At 47.5% G+C, this 17672-nt stretch overlaps 7 protein-coding genes across 7 annotated transcripts; 4 read left to right on the top strand and 3 right to left on the bottom strand.

Moving 5' to 3' along the window:
• Positions 1-1823: 1823 nt before the first annotated feature.
• On the top strand, positions 1824-2869 carry Aud_004470 (NmrA-like family protein; the record flags this gene model as incomplete). The annotated part of the gene is made up of 3 exons (XM_043289410.1): positions 1824-2436; positions 2494-2656; positions 2707-2869. The coding sequence occupies 3 exons, from the start codon at positions 1824-1826 to the stop codon at positions 2867-2869; spliced, it is 939 nt and encodes a 312-aa protein (XP_043145345.1).
• A 971-nt stretch (positions 2870-3840) lies between these two features.
• Aud_004469 (uncharacterized protein) lies at positions 3841-7873 on the top strand (the record flags this gene model as incomplete). The annotated part of the gene is made up of 7 exons (XM_043289409.1): positions 3841-3888; positions 3949-4244; positions 4306-4603; positions 4663-4733; positions 6027-6888; positions 6964-7445; positions 7516-7873. The coding sequence occupies 7 exons, from the start codon at positions 3841-3843 to the stop codon at positions 7871-7873; spliced, it is 2415 nt and encodes an 804-aa protein (XP_043145344.1).
• Positions 7874-8672: 799 nt separating this feature from the next.
• Positions 8673-8955, top strand: Aud_004468 (uncharacterized protein; the record flags this gene model as incomplete). The annotated part of the gene is made up of 2 exons (XM_043289408.1): positions 8673-8856; positions 8927-8955. 2 exons carry the CDS (start codon positions 8673-8675, stop codon positions 8953-8955), a joined length of 213 nt encoding a protein of 70 aa, XP_043145343.1.
• A 1135-nt stretch (positions 8956-10090) lies between these two features.
• Positions 10091-10753, bottom strand: Aud_004467 (glutathione S-transferase family protein; the record flags this gene model as incomplete). The annotated part of the gene is made up of 1 exon (XM_043289407.1): positions 10091-10753. The coding sequence occupies one exon, from the start codon at positions 10751-10753 to the stop codon at positions 10091-10093; it is 663 nt and encodes a 220-aa protein (XP_043145342.1).
• A 544-nt stretch (positions 10754-11297) lies between these two features.
• Positions 11298-12641, bottom strand: Aud_004466 (SEC14 family lipid-binding protein; the record flags this gene model as incomplete). The annotated part of the gene is made up of 4 exons (XM_043289406.1): positions 11298-11651; positions 11738-12109; positions 12181-12322; positions 12397-12641. The coding sequence occupies 4 exons, from the start codon at positions 12639-12641 to the stop codon at positions 11298-11300; spliced, it is 1113 nt and encodes a 370-aa protein (XP_043145341.1).
• A 1286-nt stretch (positions 12642-13927) lies between these two features.
• Positions 13928-15012, top strand: Aud_004465 (alkene reductase; the record flags this gene model as incomplete). Its single annotated transcript, XM_043289405.1, has 2 exons — positions 13928-14078; positions 14174-15012. The coding sequence occupies 2 exons, from the start codon at positions 13928-13930 to the stop codon at positions 15010-15012; spliced, it is 990 nt and encodes a 329-aa protein (XP_043145340.1).
• A 1427-nt stretch (positions 15013-16439) lies between these two features.
• Positions 16440-17456, bottom strand: Aud_004464 (fungal specific transcription factor domain-containing protein; the record flags this gene model as incomplete). The annotated part of the gene is made up of 3 exons (XM_043289404.1): positions 16440-16642; positions 16708-17196; positions 17255-17456. 3 exons carry the CDS (start codon positions 17454-17456, stop codon positions 16440-16442), a joined length of 894 nt encoding a protein of 297 aa, XP_043145339.1.
• Between the last annotated feature and the right edge of the window lie 216 nt (positions 17457-17672).

The raw sequence follows: 17672 nt of genomic DNA, 5'->3' as shown, positions 1-17672 counted from the left end.
AATCAAAAGCGGTCATCTGTAGTCTGATGGGCACGCATCAAATATATATATATAATAACATGGTGGTTACCATTGGTACTACTCCAGACCAATCTCACCCAGCCTTTTTAGTAATGTTGAGAGAAGTCTTGCATTTTACGCAACAGTCCAGTATCCTCTGAGACAATACCAAGCTGACTACAATGATCACCCCAGACCTACTGAGGAAGTCGTAGATGAATAAGCTAATTAGCATCTATCATGGGTTCACAGTGGCAGCTTTACGGAAAGCATTAAGAAAGCACATGCCGAATTATGGATAACTGCCTTGACCTTGGACAAATCAAGGCAGAAAACCTAGACTTTACGATTTTATGGCTGGATATTATGCTTGTGGATAGTATCTTCTCCCTCTACACTGATGCACCAGTCTGAAATATCCCTACTGAACTAGACATACGGCTCTGCCTTGCTCTTAGTGACCACAGTCATGGGCATGTGGTGGCTGAAGGTCTTTTCTACAGAACTTCCAGAGGGTAGCATACTTGACTGTCTTGGACCACATAGTTGATTGGGATGTGATCTATCAGGTAAAGGCATGTTCAAAGGAATGACAGACAGGGTATGAAACCCTGCCGGATTCTCAACAGATACACTTCAGTGACAAAAACGAGTGAAAACTGACAAATACAAGATCGCAACCAAATTTACTGGACATGAACGCACCCCAGCCTCATCTTTTCCCTACAATGTGTACACATAGTATTAGCTCGGCGTGGGAACAGAGAAGAGTGGCTATTCAACAGCTTCTTCCGTCGCTTGTTATATCTTGCAACAGCACAATGCATATCGCCTAAAAGTCGAGTAAAAACATTAACACCATCAACTCGAGTGTCTACTCGTTTGCGGATACTGCAGAAATTAGCCTCTCTTCTGTTAGGAGAGAGAAATAAGAGAAACCGGAGTGCGACAAAACGTTCCTTACAGTGTATTCTTGGGAATTCGGAAGGCCGCAGAGTATTGCGGGTTTGGGTCAGTCCAACTCGCAAATCCCGTAAAACCCAACACTTTGGATCAATCTAACCAGCAGTTCGCAAAAACTCAATTCGATCCGCCCAAATTAGGATTGGTTCCGGTTCAAGTTGGAATTTGCGGTTTCGATGACAAGTCGCTATGACGTTTAGCCGTAGCTGACCTTGGTGTGACGGGTATGAGTTGGATCATACAGTTGGTGCATCTTGGCGCTTTAGGGAATGAGACAACAACTTCATGCCTGTAGATATGGAATGCGATAAATGTTGCTCACCGTAGATATTACTGCGATGGGAAAACCTTCTGGTATTCCCCACCACTAGTAGCGCGTCAAGAGCCGCGGCGTGGAGAGGCCACCGTCGGTTTTGGGTCAGCAAATGACCATACCCGCTGTTATTCAGGGCTTGACAATCTCGCAACCTTGTCCTGCTTATTTGCTAGCATCTTTGTCCAAGCTGAACAAGATGTCTTAATTTAAACCTGACTGTTTTTTTAAAGGCACAGTTGTGCCGTCATGAATCAACTGATTCTCAAATGCATCAATGCCGAGCCTGACGTGGGGAGATGATCCGCCCCCGGAAGACAGTCAACCGTGACTCTCGTTGGCTTGAACAGCCAAGTCTATGAGACAATCTCATTGCGGTGTATTCTTCACCAGCACAGTATGTCGCCACTCCTGGATGTTGCCGAGATATAAAGGTACCGAACACTCCGACTTCGCCCACCGGATCTCCCATTACCGATTATATCCCGATCTTATACTTTACTTGTCAATTCTGACCAGGTATACGAAACTACAACCGTCCCCTAATATGGCCATCACCGTGGGAATTGCTGGAATCACCGGCAAGTTCGCCCGTCTGGTTGTCAAAAACCTTTGCGCATACCCTGACGTGAACATCCGTGGGTTCTGCCGCAACCCGGCAAAGCTGCCCGAACATTTACGTTCTTCACCCCGTGTTACCATCCTGAATGGGGATGCAGATAATCTGGATACCTTACGCGCATTCGTCAAGGGGAGCGACGTGGTAATTTGCTGCTACCTAGGTGACAATACCTTCATGACGGAAGGGCAAAAATTGTTGGTGGACGCATGTGAGCTCGAGAACGTGCCACGTTATGTCGCCAGCGACTACTGTCTGGACTTCACCAAACTGGAGTACGGCCAGCACCCGGCCAAGGACCCCATGAAGCATGTCAAGGCTCACCTGGAGACTAAGAAGAACGTACAGGGGGTCCACGTGCTGATTGGCGCATTTATGGAGACATTCTGGAGCGGGTACTTCGGAGTGTGGAATGCCAAGGACTTCAAATTGTCCTACTATGGAGAAGGTGACGAAGTTTGGGAGTCGACTACATATGGAACCGCCGCCGAATACGTCGCGGCTGTAGCGATGGATCGAAATGCGGTTGGCATGCAGCACTGTGAGTTTGCCTGATATTGAGACGTCTAATGAGTGAAGCTAATTGGAGTCATGTTAGTTTTGGGCGACAGGAGGACGATCCATCAGATCGCGGATGACTTTGCCGAGGTCTACGGGAAGAAGCCCAAGCTTGAGCGCCTAGGATCGCTGCTTGATCTTTACAACACCATGCACGCAACATTCCAGAAAGATCCCAGTAACATCTTTGCTTACCTTGCCATGTAGGTGTCCTTAACGGCCTTATTAGCAGGCGCTTCGCTAATTAATTTAGGTTCTACCAGTACTACTGCACCAACGGACAGACATACCTGAAGAAGGACTTGGATAATTCCAAGTATCCTCAAGTCAAACCCGTCACCTTCAAGGGCTTCATGCAGGATCACAAGATAGAGGACTTGGCCGACTCTTATCAAAATGCAGGATCAGACGTCTAGTCAAAGTCAAGATAAGTATTACCTGGCAGGGAGGCAAATTACTGCATTGCTTGTGGACACTTAAAACTACCATAATGCAGGAAAGCACGTTTATGAAGCCGCTTAAGGAGCGCTTTTATAGCCCTTCCGCCTCTACGAAGGCTAACTACTCTAGACTAGCTTACCAAGGGTTGTGAAATGGCTATACATAGTACTATCCTTCTTGTAAAGGAGACATGAACTTTGCACTATGCATGAAAAGTAGACCTCAAAAAGCAGCAGTCAAGGCAACAGATAGAATGATAAGGGATACTCTATCCAGGAAGGGCAGGAGTTGAATATATTCAATACCGGAATTAGGCTAATGTATCTATTCTGACCATCCCTACACACAGGCAGTGGATGCAAAACAACACCTTCAAGTAGGCATCCCCAAACTGCAGTAGCTGCCATATTCAACCACACAGTCAAATGCAATGTTCTCAGCGCAGGAATAACTACTTCTAGCAATATAAACATGTTCTATGGTTGAAAATACCCTCCAGTTTCGGCAGCGGCTTCTTTTATCATTGCCTGTCCTGTGTCAGAAGAGACTAAGGTTTGGGCTCAATCACGGCAATGATGGAAATGCGACGGTTTTTTCATTTTTAAATTTCCTGCTGTATTCAACAGAGTAAGAAATATATCTACATACATTTCGGAGGCAATTGCTCTTTTTACCCAGCGCCCTCGCCCTCTAGGAGCTCCTAGACACAGAGACCAAATCTGCCAATAAGATCATCGGTAGACAGTATCCCGCAGTGGGCCCTGTTAACAACTTACGGCATTCCGAATTCTCGGAAGTAATCCCTGTCGTGACGCCATACTTGGTCCACAGCCCAGGTCTTGTTCTGCAAGGGTCGGGACGTATAATTATATCACACCCTCAAATCTCCAATACTTTATCACAAACATACTCTTATAATAGGTACTTTTACTAGCCAGACACACCAATGTCAGCCAAGGCGTTCGCGATCATTGCAGGGGTCGGCCCAGGGACGGTACGTGCAGGTTCCTCCTCGTCATTTCCCAACCCAGTATGTAACGGATGGAGCTTGTAGGGAAGATCTGTTGCAAAAAGGTTTGCAAAAACCTATCCGGTCGTTCTGTTGGCACGAAATCCTGCCAATTACGAAGATGTCGCCCGCGAGATTAACAGCGAGGGTGGAAAAGCCATCGGGGTCAGCGCAGATTTGTCCGAGGCCAAAAGTGTTCAAGCGGCGTTCAAGCAGATTAATGACATGTTTGGGAGTATCCCGCTCGCAGCAGCCGTCTTTAATCTGGGCGGGGGCTTCGTGAAGAGACCATTCTTGGAATTGACAGAGGCAGAGTTTGAACAAGGATTTATTACTCATGGGTACGTGGTCCGGAAAAGCTACATCACAACAGAAGAGGAGTAACATCTGGGCTCTGAATAGGAAGGGCGGGTTCCATTTTGCCAAAGCAACCCTGCCCTTGTTACTGAAGTCTACCGAGCTGACATCTCCACCAACTCTCATCTTTACCGGAGCAACTGCCAGTTTGAAAGGTGGTGCTGGTCTAGCGACATTCGCCGCAGGCAAGTTTACGCTACGCGCGTTGGCTCAGTCGCTGGCGAGGGAATTCGGCCCACAGGGTGTTCACGTCTCTCATGTCATTATTGATGGGATGATTGATACGCCGCGGACGAGACAATTTGTTCTAGAGCATCCGGATGCGAAACTGAATCCTGATGCAGTAAGCTTTTTGCTTGAGAGAGGTTAGAAATCAGAGCATTAGCTTACGCTACTTCACAGATTGCCGAAACCTATTGGAATCTACATCAACAGCCACGGACAGCGTTTTCATTTGAGTTTGAACTTCGTCCGTGGGTGGAAAAATGGTGACATATCCGCACTATATAGATCGCTGAAGCCTGAGCTCTCCTGCTTACAGCCCAATATCACATATTCAACGTCTCGCGCCGATGGCAATGAATGAAAACCTTAGAAAACCAAGGTCCTACGGGCTGAAAAGGAGCGGAAAGTGAAGACGAGGGCAATGAAGAGCGTAAATTTAGACTAGGAAATAACCTCTTTATAACTGTGCAGGATCGTATAAGCAGCTTAAAGAGTAGGCTGAGAGCCAACAACTACATCTTGTCAGCGCGCTCCGCCACGCTGTAGTTGATGCTGGACTTTGGACATAATGGAAGAAGTTGCTACAATAGATAGCCATATAGCAGTGCAATTCATGAAACTGGTGGTTGAAAAGCTTCAAAGATATGATGAATCGTAGCAATGGTTGGTTAATGATCTAACTTGTCATTTAGCTACCAGAAAAGGTAATTCGACCAACAAATGTTACCCGCTCATAATGGGTTTAGTAGCTCTCGATCGATATCAAGTCTTCTGCGACTGGGGCAAAACTTCTGCCCCGCTCGGGTGGCGGATCAAGCTAGTTAGTGGTATGTACCAAAACAGTTTCCTTCAGGTGGATCAACCAAATCTACTTCGTAGTGACACCCAGGTGGCAACCAATAATTATTGAAAGAATGCGCAGTAGCCTTGGATCTCTTATTCCATAATCCTCCCGGCACACGTGCTGATCTCATCGACCATCCATCGCGCCCCAGTTCTTCTATCCTCCAGACACATTTTCCCCGCAAATTATCTGCAACCAGCAATCTTATTAGCCTCCTCACTCACGATCCTGCATTTAAGGCGATCCCCTTTTATAGACACTTTGATCGTGGACTGTACTTAATTCTCCCTTTACATGCCTGCTGACACATTCGAGCCCGGGACATACGGGCGCAACTCGCACATTCCAGCGGTGAGCTCCAGGTGGATCCATTTACTAACGGTGATTGAATAAGTGTGCTGACCTTGGGATGTGTCTCCTAGTGTGCAGAATGTCGCGCACGGAAGTCCAAGGTCTGTCCAATCACTTACCCCTGTGCCTGCCAGAACCTTGAGAAAAAAAGGGTTGACGGTGTGATTCCTCTGTTTATCCACTGTGCAGTGTTCTAAAGGACGCCCTACCTGCTTGCAATGTAAGCGACTCAATCGGCAGTGCGTGTATCCACCCGGTGTGGTGCGGACTCCGTTGACCCGGCAGTAAGGCCAAACGCTCTCGCGCCAATACCGACTGATAATATACAAGCTGACTTTCAGCCTAGGCATTTGACTGAGGTGGAAAACAGAGTTCAAATGCTGGAGATGGCCCTGGACAGGCTGTTTCCGGCTGGAGAAGTAGATTCCGTCCTCCGACTGGTACTAAACGGTGATCTACCTCAGGACAAAGGGCATACGCTACAGGATTGCGTGGAGAAAACGCAGCATGCGAGTGACTTTTCGTTGAGTTCTACGAGCGAGGAGGCGCCCTCAAATAACCCCCTGGAGCTGTCGCCCGCCGCGCAATATAATGGCGTAGATACACTCCTTGGAGTGTTTGGGCAGCCGGTTAGGCCAGACGAGATAAAGTCTGCAAAGGAAGACACACGGCTCGTGGATTGCTATTTTAGCACCTACCACACGATGTATCCCCTTGTGCACGAGGCGACCTTCCGTTCTGAGCTTGAGAATCCAACGCTACGATCTAATTCCAGCGCCTGGCCGATCCTCCGTGACATGGTCCTAGCGTTTGGTGCCTGGCTGAGCCCAGAGGGACCCGAGACCTATGCAAAGTATAATGACAGGGCCAAGAGCCATCTGAAGCGAGTATCCATCTTCACAGGAGCCAATTTGTCCATGGTGCAGGCGCTGGTGCTGCTAAGCGATTTTGCCCAGAGACAGGGGAGCCCGGACGAGAGCCAACAATATTCAGGAATGGCGATACAGATGGCGGTCAACCTCAACTTCTACCGGGAACCCGATCAGCAAAGTCCTCCGCGCTCCTTGCTCACTCAGGAAATGCAGCGACGGGTCTGGTGGTCAGTCTACTGCTTTGGGAGTTGCTCGGCTAAGATGTACGGACGGCCGTTACTACTTCCAGAAGACAGTTTGATCACGGTCAACCTTCCATCCAACATCAATGACTCGGTTCGTGCAATTGAATAACCTTTCTGCCTGGCGGATCCTTAGCAAATTTCAGTTCTGGACTGATGCTTACTCTAGGAATTAACACACTCATCTAGAACTTGGCCTGCAGAGGCAGACGGACCTACCATCTATTCGGGCCTGATACAGCAGTCCAGCTATCACCGCATGGCAAACAGCCTGTATCGCACTATACTGGAACGGCCAACCGTTACGTCGCACGAAATTCATGCCCTTAAGAGCAAAATTGACGAGTGGCACAATGCTTTCCCATACTGCACGCAGCATAGTGGCATCAACCCCGTACCGGACTGGTACATTGCTTCTCGCAATCGTCAGATGCTTTGCGATAGAAGTCTTCGACTCCTCATCCAGAGACCGCTTCTTCTCCGGTGGCTGAAAATGAAATGCCATACCACGCTTGAACCAGTGGCAGAGGATCCCTCAGCAGAGCGACAGTGTCGTTTAGAAGGGCTGCAATTTGCACGCGTCACAATTGGAATTATAGCAGACCTCATAATGAGTAGGCAGTACTCTGCGTTGACTCTCCCATTTGTCCTGTAGGTATTTCTGGGTTTCGTCCTCGAACCTCATCTTCATTCAAAGCTGACGATTTTCATCAATGAGCAGATACTCTCTCTTACACGCTTTGCTCGTCCCAGCAATTCATCTCAAGGCCGATCCGTCCTCCCTGGAATCTATATCTTGTCTCCAAGACTTTGAAACTGTACGACAGGTATTGTTGGTTATTCCAGTCGATAAAGATGCTCTAGCCTCTTCATTCCTCACCGTGCTTGATCGTCTGTGTTCGTTTGCCAACCCGGACAAACTGGATGCCGAAGTCAATCACACAAACCCAGAAACATACTCACCCTATAATTTCCAGCTCCTATCAAGCAACATCTTTGGAAATGAAGAGATGAAGGTTCTGGAAAGTGCAGCCTCAAAACGTCCGCTCGCTGTCAACTTTTCAGAGTGGCTGCAATAAATTCTGAGTGGACAGGAACGGCCGCATAAGTATGGTTGATTTTAGACTGTGTTCGAGACGAACAATGAATTATACTGCTGCAAAAATGCAATTCTACACTGTAAACTTTCCTGGAGAACCAAGGGTGCTTTTGGTGTTGTTGAAATACCGTCAAATCACTGACTGTCCCCTGTCGGTCAAGTATTCATTTCCTATGGTGTTACAGAATAGGAGGTAACCATCTAGCAAGTTTGATTATTGATAGTCGCCGTGGGTCAGTGCCCACTCACATCTTTCGGTAGACTATATCCCCTGCTTGGTATCTAAAATTATCGTGCCTTGCGAAATAAGGATGATAGCTGAGATTATATCCGTGTTGGTATCCTACGTTAGGATCCTTGTCTTGCTTTTCTAAGGACTACACCACTCCCTTCCCTTGTACCGTCTTAGTGTATCTGTACTTCCGGGACAGAATTAGTGATCAACACGAGTCTGTCGCAACATTTAACTTTTTCTTCGGCTGTTGATATGTGGCGTACGGAGTAACGTAGTCCACATCCGATATACCCCCAGATGGCGGAGTCGGGATGGCCGGGCACGACAGTGCCAGCCCCCGCGTCATGAGACTGCGGGGTGGGAAACTTTGCTCGTGGGGAATTGAGGTCAATGCAGTGGGCTTTTAGTCGAAAATCTGGGAAGAGGAACAGCTATAGAAAGGGGAGGGTAACCTGCAGTCGGCCCCAGTCGTGCCATGTTAACATCCTCCCAGATCTTACCGTGCATTATCCGATCGAAGTCTTATACCAACTGAAGCTCAGCTATGGCCGCCAAAACGGCCAATACAATCTGGCCGGATAACGTCCCAGTAGCCGTCAAGGACACGATTGAAGAATTTTTCCAGCTCCTTGACGGCTACACCCCGCAGGCGGCAAGGCAATGGAGCGAGCTTTACCTTCCAACAGGGGAATTCGAGGCATTCTGTAAAATCTTCAAAGGCCATGAAAGTGAGTCGTTTTCTTCTCTATACTTTTCCATTCATACCGCTCCTACAAATTTGCCTTGAAAAAAATACAGGCACTTACATGGAAGATGCGCTCAAGTGATTCGGAATCACATTCTCCGCTTTTGGTCCTCATTTCCCGGCCTAAACCATGTTCCCAAGAAGGTTTACCTCCATCGACCTGATGGACTTGACATCACAGTCATTACTGAGTATGAGATAACTTTCCCGAATGGGCTCCATGTCAAGGGGGAGTCGGTAGCGATGCTGGAGTTTGTAGAACGAGATGAAAGGCTTTTCCTCTCGAATAATAGGCTCATTTTGGTACGTGGCGCACATCTGGATGTTTTAATGTCTCAGTTGTGGGGTTTTATTTCATCCGATTTTTTCTTTCCCTACCTTGGACTTACATTTGCTTATTGACGCACTCTTGCAGGATCCTAATCCTTTAATGGCCGGGCTTGAGGCTCAAGCTCCCAGCCAAATACCGTCCCAGTCACTCTCTCCGAGGGATAAACCTGCCTCAGTGCATACAGAGAATATGGCGGAAGAGGTAAAGCTTTGAACCTGTCTTGTGGTTTGTACATGGGAGTCCTGGTGGCCTTGACATGATCTGGAAAATGTCATTTAAATCCGCTAAGCAGCCATGTTCTAGCTCGTCAGGCATCCAAGATCTAGATCCCCCAATACTGATCTTATTTATAAGTGCTTTGATCATATTATATCCACGTTATAGCAAATCATCATCGCGTAGACCCATTTGCTAGCCAATTCAGAATGGTTAAAAGTAAAATAGTGTTTGAGAATGTTCGATTACATACCCAACTCTTCCAACGCAAACCGTTTGCTGTTTACCTGACAGGCATGGCCAAGGTAAGATGAGTAGACCTTGTTGGTATTGCTATCAGCAGAAGGGAAGAGCTTGCCAGAGATGGGTGGCTCAGCAATAACCCCGATGTTTTGGAAGACACTTCCTTCAGCAAGTACGGATGCACCAGAGCTAATCTCAAAGGCATGGCCGGCGTTATCATGCCAGTAGATGTTGACCTTCATCTGTTATTCAGTTGGATGTTCGAGTTGTCCTCTCCCCGGCGCTTTGGAGCTAGTATCGAAAGGCGAAGCTCTCTTCATCTGAGTATCAAGCATCTGGATGGTTGGATTGGACAGGATATGGTATTTTGAGGATAGAAACAAGAATAGCCCTCAGAACTTGATCTTAGATCTTTGCTAATTTAAAACTACTCCTTCCTAGCAGTCTCCGGCAGCGCTGTTTCACCACCCAACACGTCTCTAATCGCAGGACGACCTCTCATAGAGTTCAGCCAAGTGTTCAAGTAAGGATATTCCCGCTCCAAATCTAGTTTGTTATCCGTGATCCAAGGCACAAATTGAAACCAAATCACAAAGGAGAGATCCGCGTAGCTGCACTTTTCTCCAACCAGATATGCCCGCTTCTCCAACACGCTATTCATAACCCCGGCGACTCTGCGAATCTCGTTGACATAACGGTCATAGCAGCTCTGAATGAACTCTGGGTGGTGGACCTTGAACCACACTGCTTGACCAAAATAAGGGCCTTGTCCGGACATCTGAAAATGCAGCCACTGCTTCGCTTGATAGTATTCCGGTGAAAAGGGTGTGAAGCTGATTTTTCGATCCTTATCGTACATGTCAACTAGATATTCAATGATTGCGCCGGACTCCCATAATGTGACATCCGTGTTAGGGTCGACGATAGCGGGGACTCGGCCATTTGGGTTGATAGAAAGAAAAGGGGGTTTCTTCATTTCCGGGAATTCAAGAACCTTGACTTGATAACAGATGGAGAGTTCTTCGAGGATCATTCGGACCTTCTTCGGATTGGGACCGGCGCGATGAGAGTAGAGGATGAGAGGCTGCATAATCGGTAATATGTGATTAATGAGAGCGATGTATGTGGTGGGCTATACAAGGATATGGAGAGGATTCACTTTTATGGCGGGGTTAGTCGTCGGTGTCCAACCGAGCAGCCTTTATAGAGCACAGCTCATATTCTCAAGTCACAGTTAGACCGAGCCCAATGACAAATTCAAATAGGCAGACTCGGTCGGGCCGAAACTGGATAGGTCGGGTGAATCTACTCCGACAGCCCCTGGCTCGTGGGCCGTGGCATATTCTTCCGGTAGGATCTGCCGCATGACTTCAATCTGGATAGAGAGACCCCCGGGTACCTTTAAGATGACGGATATTCTTGGCAGTTATCCAGTGGCGGTGTGCCTGCAGGAAAGATTGATCAAGCTTGATGACTCCCGTGGAAAGTCGAACTTATACCATAAGGAAATGACAACAAAATCATTTGTTTGGAAGACCGTAGTATACATGGCGCGATAAGATCCCAAAATCAGTACCATCACAGAATAACGCAAGAACAAAAATCATCAGCCCTCATGAAAGCCGTAGTTAGGGTTATCGTGGACAAAAGTCGTTCCTCCTAGGCTTCCCATTAATCGTACCCAAAAGCTTGATACAATCATCCTCAAATATTACAGGCCCTTTGGCGAAAAGCTCCCCCTGATCCGTCTTCTCGTAGAGATTATCAACGAGTCGTCTGGCATCGGCATCCAGATTCGGGAGATCTTGCCACTCCCATTTAAGAACCCCACCATACTCAGCAGGTAGATTGGCCGGATCGATATATTTCTGCAATACCTCACTGGCTTCCGACGAAGACAGCAGGAAAATCTTCGACCGGGTGACAGGATCAAACCATTGACTGATCAGGTCCCAAATGGATTTGAAGAATGCAGGTGCACCAACGACCTATGGCGCAATCCCTCACAGTTAGTACCAATCTTAGCAGCATTTGTAAGATAAAAAAGAGGGGTATCATGTTAACGTACAAATACCTTGCCCAAGGTCTCTGGGTAGTGAGTCGTGGCAGTGACGCTAGCTTGTTGGAGATACTTGCGAATGCTCCAAAACTGGCGAATGCTCACCCCACTAACATCGACAATATGTGTGGACGCGCTAATAGCTCTGGACATATCTGGCCTCGGAAGTTCTGACACAAGTGGAAATACAAAGTGCAGCAGATTTTCGTAGAGAGCGTGGAAGTGAAGATCTTCCGGTGAAAGGTTCGATGGACGGTGCGCTTTCGATGATGGACAGGAAGAGATTTTCTTGAGATATGCGTCTAATCTCTTCTTCGTTAAGTGTCGGACAGGGAAAACATAAATGGCATGTCCATCATTATCTCTTCGACCGATCCATTGGGGATACTAACGTTCCATAACTTGTTAGATGCAGTTTCAAGTACGGGGTTCGGGTATATTGTCTCATGGTATAATACCATTTTCCTGGTTTCTTCGTAATAGTCAACATCCACGTTCTGGTAAAAGGACCGAATATCATGTTCCTTGCGCCATGTTTGGACATGATGATATTGTTGCAGGGCTTGGTCTGGATTGAATTTCTGTGCCGTCAAAAACCGTCTATACAGATATAGCAAGTTAGCGACAGGACGCTGCAGGGATTTAGAAGACATCGTGTAGTTGGGTTGCCATACAGTAGAGTGGTATCATCTGTGTTTTCTGCTGGGTTGGATAGTTCATAACCTTGCTGTTCAAGCAGACCCTTGAATGTGTCCAGCTGCACCTGTAACGCCGGCGAGATCACTTCAGAGGCTAAAGTGAAGGGTTCTTGCCGAGTGGAGCCATCAGTGTTGACTTTGCATGAGCCGGGCGCCGTGCTGGGATTAGGGCCGATAGGCTCACGAATGGGTGTTGAAATTGGAACTGTCGCACTGGGCATGCTGGATAGATGGTGCGGGTATAGTCTCGCCAGAGTTTCACTTGGATATTGCAGCTTAAAATCAAATAAAGGTAAATTATGCTTCATACATCCACTGCCTGTGTCAACCTCTAGATTTTATATTATTACCAGCGTGGCAAACGTTTAACGAAACGGTTTTCTAGAATCAATCGTAGGAAAAATCAGATTTGAGATTATCAAGCACCGGCTTTACGCGTATTTGGCGGTTGAGGCATGCGCAGGCGACTTGTGGGGTTTCAAAACTTTTTTCCATTGTGTTCTGGAATTCGTTAACAGATGCTGCACCGATCGTACCGGCGCTACGGGGCTCTCCCAAATCTACCGTGGTTAATGGTCCCAAAATCCTGATTACCAGGCGGATTGCAGTGCTCCTCCAACAATGCTGCTGATATGAGCTTCAAAGGGAGCTAAATCATCAATATATGACTTGCGCAGAAAAAGGGTAATCCTGTTGTCTCTGTCGAAATCATCAATTCGTATGCGTCCGGCAGAAAAGGTGATTTCAATGAATTATTTGCGCTTTATCGTCGGATCCATTGTTGTTCGCCCCCTATTGTGTATATTATTTGATCGGACTACTATGGGAAGCACGAAGAACAGGGAAGACGTTAGACCAATCGGATTAACGGTTCATACTACTCCGATAAGCTCGTTCCTTGTCCGCGTCGGCTGACAAATCGATTTAACTGGAGGAAACTAGGTAGGCCGAGCGGGCCGTGTAGGCCAGCAGACCACCTCTCTATTCCATAGAATGGCACTTTTTTGGACTTCCGTGTATCAGCCAGAGCACTTAAAATAATGATATACATACGCAGCTTGTTATAATTTAATTTTATGGAGACGTTTATTATGTATAAAAAAGCACCAATACTTTGAGTAATGTAAATCACAGCTGTTATTTTTATTCCCCAAGTAAATTAAGAATATACACAAACAGAAAGCAATAATGCGGACTACTCATACTTAATCGTAGTGTATATCTGGCCTGCAATCTACTATATGTATCTTTGGGTGAGATATCGAATTCTTAAAAAGGCCATTTTCTATGGAAAACAGAGATGGCCAGCTCACTTGTCGATTACGTTACTCAGCCGTTGGTCTTCTAAGGGGCCGAACCGGGTGCAAAGTAGCGATGTGGCAATTGAAACGGAATCCAACCCGATACAGACACAGGCTGGTACTATAACAACACCTTCAGAGAATATAAATATGGGTATTGCTCGGTCATCTTCCTCAGCACCCGCAATATTGCATTATCATCCAACATGTCCCCATTGTTCACTCCCATCAAGGTTGGGCGCATGACGCTCCAGCACCGCATTGCTATGGCCCCGATGACTCGCTTGCGTGCTGATGCCAGACACGTTCCTCTGCCCTCTGTCAAAGAATACTACCAGCAGCGCGCTGCCGTCCCCGGTACTCCGAAGCTACGGTTATCAGCCCTCGACATGGTGGCTATCCTAATGTCCCCGGAATTTTCACGGATGAACATATTGCTGCCTGGACGGAAGTGACAAGAGCGGTGCATGATAGAGGTTCATATATCTATCTTCAGCTGTGGGCTCTTGGTCGAGCCGCGAACCCAAGCTTCCTCAAGCAGCAAGGTCTCAACCTTATCTCCAGCAGTGATGTGCCTATGAAGAGCACCTTCAGCGATGAAATGCACCACCCAAAGCCACTCACAGTAGATGGAATCCATGACGCTATCAACGACTTTGCTGCCGCGGCTAAAAATGCTATGAGGGCTGGGTTTGATGGAGTTGAGATCCACGGCGCGAATGGATATCTTATTGACCAATTTATCCAAGACGTCTCGAACAAGCGTAATGATGCCTGGGGCGGAGACGTTGAGAGACGTTCCAAGTTCGCAGTTGAAGTAACACGAGCAGTGGTGGAAGCTATCGGACAAGACCGGACAGCAATTCGACTGAGCCCCTGGAGCCGCTATCAAAATATGCGCATGGAGGACCCGGTCCCGCAATTCACGGGACTTGTTAAGACTTTGGCGCAATACAAATTGGCTTACTTGCATCTTTGCGAATCTGATGCAAAGGCAGACGGACATTTGGGTTGGCTGCTTGATGCCTACCAGAGTGCGGGCCCAGTAATCGTTGCTGGAAATTTCAACGGTGAGACTGCTGCTAAGGCGCTGGAGGGGCAATACAAAGGTCACAATGTGGCTGTTGCCTTTGGACGGCCATTCATTGGGAACCCAGACCTGACTTTCCGTGTCAAAGAAGGAATTCCTTTTGCGCCGTATGATCCCAAGACAATGTATGCGCAGACTGCAGAGGGGTACACGGATTACAAGTACAGTAAGGAATTCGAGGCTATGACTGTGTCTGCGTAAGGAGGGCCGTATATAAGTGAAGAGCATATAGCTGTCATCTTGTAAATTGTAACAACAAACAAGGGACAGCTTGTATATTTCAAGTCCTGGTGGCCGTTATTAATAATTTTAGAGTAACATTAATGAACATACAGGAGCACGGTACACTTCCGGTCAACTGACGTAACCCCTGAATTCTGTATAAGGCACTGCCCCTAAATTCCGAATGGCATTTCTAGTCCAGTGCCATTGTCAAAAGCTAAATGCGCAAGGTTAACATGGAACCCTTCATCAATCGGTAATGAATCCCAGTCGGAGATAGATAACGGCAAACCAGTAGCACCTGGTTGGACCTGAGCGGAAAGGACATCATCCAGTTCACCCTCCGCACCCCCTGGGCGCTGACTAAATGACTCAACGATTGACAATAGTTTGTGCAGCAGCTTTCTGCTCCGAGTAACGATCCAGGTACCAGACCCTAAGTTCTCAAGCGTGTCGTAAGCAGTTTTTAGGCTGTCTAGGAGTTCGCTGTTGGTACACGTAGACCGCACTGAGAAGCCGCGCATTGGTAGCAGAAAAGTAGCGAACAGAACGAGGGCGGAATTTAGCACTGTTGATGGTTATTAGCTTACTGTAGTATGTCCTCGAGCGTATACCCTGGAGCGAGATAAAAATGCTTCCATACCGTAGTAGACAGAATACCACCAGATGGGGAGCAAAATGTGATGATGTGCGATGCTGGCAATAACGAAGATTGTATCCCGTGAGGATTGGCTACAAATCTCGATACTACCCTTTATGACAGTCCAAAGGAATTCTGTCACGTCAGGCCCAGATACCGTCGAACTAGGACACAATAGAAGCCATTCTAGTACTCTTCGATGTAGCAAAGTATTCAAGCTGTGATATCGGAGACTCAATACCACGCGGAATCTCAATAACTCAGAGCTTGAATCAAGAGCAAGCTTGGCGATGTTAAAGCTGTTTAGGATTTCCGTACCAGTAGGGAGGCCAAGCTTCCATTCAGCTAGGCGATGATCAATATCTATGATTTCACGAAGCTGCTTAGAGAGAGAAGTTGATGAGCTTCGCTCCATGTTGCTTCCGTATACTTTTTCTATGACTTGGCCTAGGAGGATATTAAGCTTCCTGAAGGAAAGTCCGTATTAGTGAGCGCGTAGTCAATGTGAAAGAAGGGGAACACGTGGAAAAGAGTTATCCTCACGATGTCTCTAGATATAACCTTGCTCCGGATACCGCGGAGGCCACACTGTTTGCGCTTCTACGCTCCAAGCTACTGGCGAGGGCGTCTAGAGGCACATCTAGAGGCAGTTCACATTCCATATAACTATTGGGAATAAGTGGTGGGCGGCCAAAGGTCATACCGCACATTCTTGTGGAGAGGTTAGGAGAAACGTCAAAGATGATCATGATTTGGATTATAGGCCTTACTTGTCTATCATATAGCACATCCACCAGGTGCGCTTGCGCACTTCCGCTTCCAATGGTCCCATCTCGAGGTCGTCAACAGTGGGTTGCCTCCAGAGACCTATCTGAAAGGCGCCCTGTATGGCGGAGTTGGCGATACTCCATGTCTGAGCCGATCGCTGCGTCCCTTGCACGTACTGGGCCACTAACAACGCGGCTTGAACTGAACCAATGTTAGAATGTGTACTGCCCTTATGAGCCTAGGCCCCCTCCTTCCCAGGTACATACCTGATTCCAGTGTCGGATCTCTAGGTCTCATTTGAACTAATAAATGGAGAGCTCTATCGAAAAATACCTTTCCGTGCGATAGCTTGTCGACGATGCTCGACGAGTTGGACGGGGAGTGAATGGAGGCGAAAGCCATAATCATATTCAATACACACAGGTGCGCTCGATTGACCCGGGTTGGGTCTACCGGCCTTGAGATGGCGTTGAAGTCAACGATAGTCGCTAAATGTAAGTATGGAAACAGTCTACCCGTGTTGGCGAAAAATGTTTCCACCAGGCTCATTACGTCCTGACTTGAAGGAAGATAGAAAGGATCCAGAAAGCCGTTAGTTGTGGACTCGCTACTGTGACCCTCCGGGAGTCCTTCGGTTGGAGGAGACGGTGGCTTTGAGATGTCCTGTGCGCGCCTGACAGTCGGGCCCGCTCCAAAATGGATTTTTCTTGTCGCTTCAATAATACTACTGAAAAAAGCCGAGCTGGACGAGGGTCCTGCAGTAGAGCCAATGATCAGATTCACTATTGACGCTGAGTAGAGCTGGGTCCATACCAAAGTACCCTGGAAAGTATTCATCAGCAAACGTAATTGTACACATTCCGTCGACGCTATCCGTGTTATAAGGATGCAGCTTCGGCAGCTGCATCTCCGGTAGTACCTGCGCCTCAGCGATACCAATAACGTCTGTCGCTGGCGTATCAGGCAATTGCCCTTGGTTTAATTTAGACAGAAGCTGTTGGATTAGGGATTCCATGGCTTCAACTCGTCCTTCCAAAGGAGATGAGGAATGCGCATCTGCCACGCCAGCTCGGCGCTTAGCTGGCTGTTGATAATGGCATTCGAATCCCATCCCCAGGCAAACATCGCACATGGGTCGAGCACCGTTGCAGCGAGACTTGCGTTGCCTGCACGAGTCGCAGGCGTGGGTGGTTCTTTTTCTTTTCGCAGGTGTGCTTCCTTCAAAGTTCAT

Source organism: Aspergillus udagawae (assembly GCF_001078395.1).
Source record: "Aspergillus udagawae IFM 46973 DNA, scaffold_3, whole genome shotgun sequence".
NCBI classification, from domain to species: domain Eukaryota; kingdom Fungi; phylum Ascomycota; class Eurotiomycetes; order Eurotiales; family Aspergillaceae; genus Aspergillus; species Aspergillus udagawae.
The sequence above is the reverse complement of the archived record's forward strand: the minus strand, read 5'-3'. Positions and strand labels throughout refer to the sequence as shown.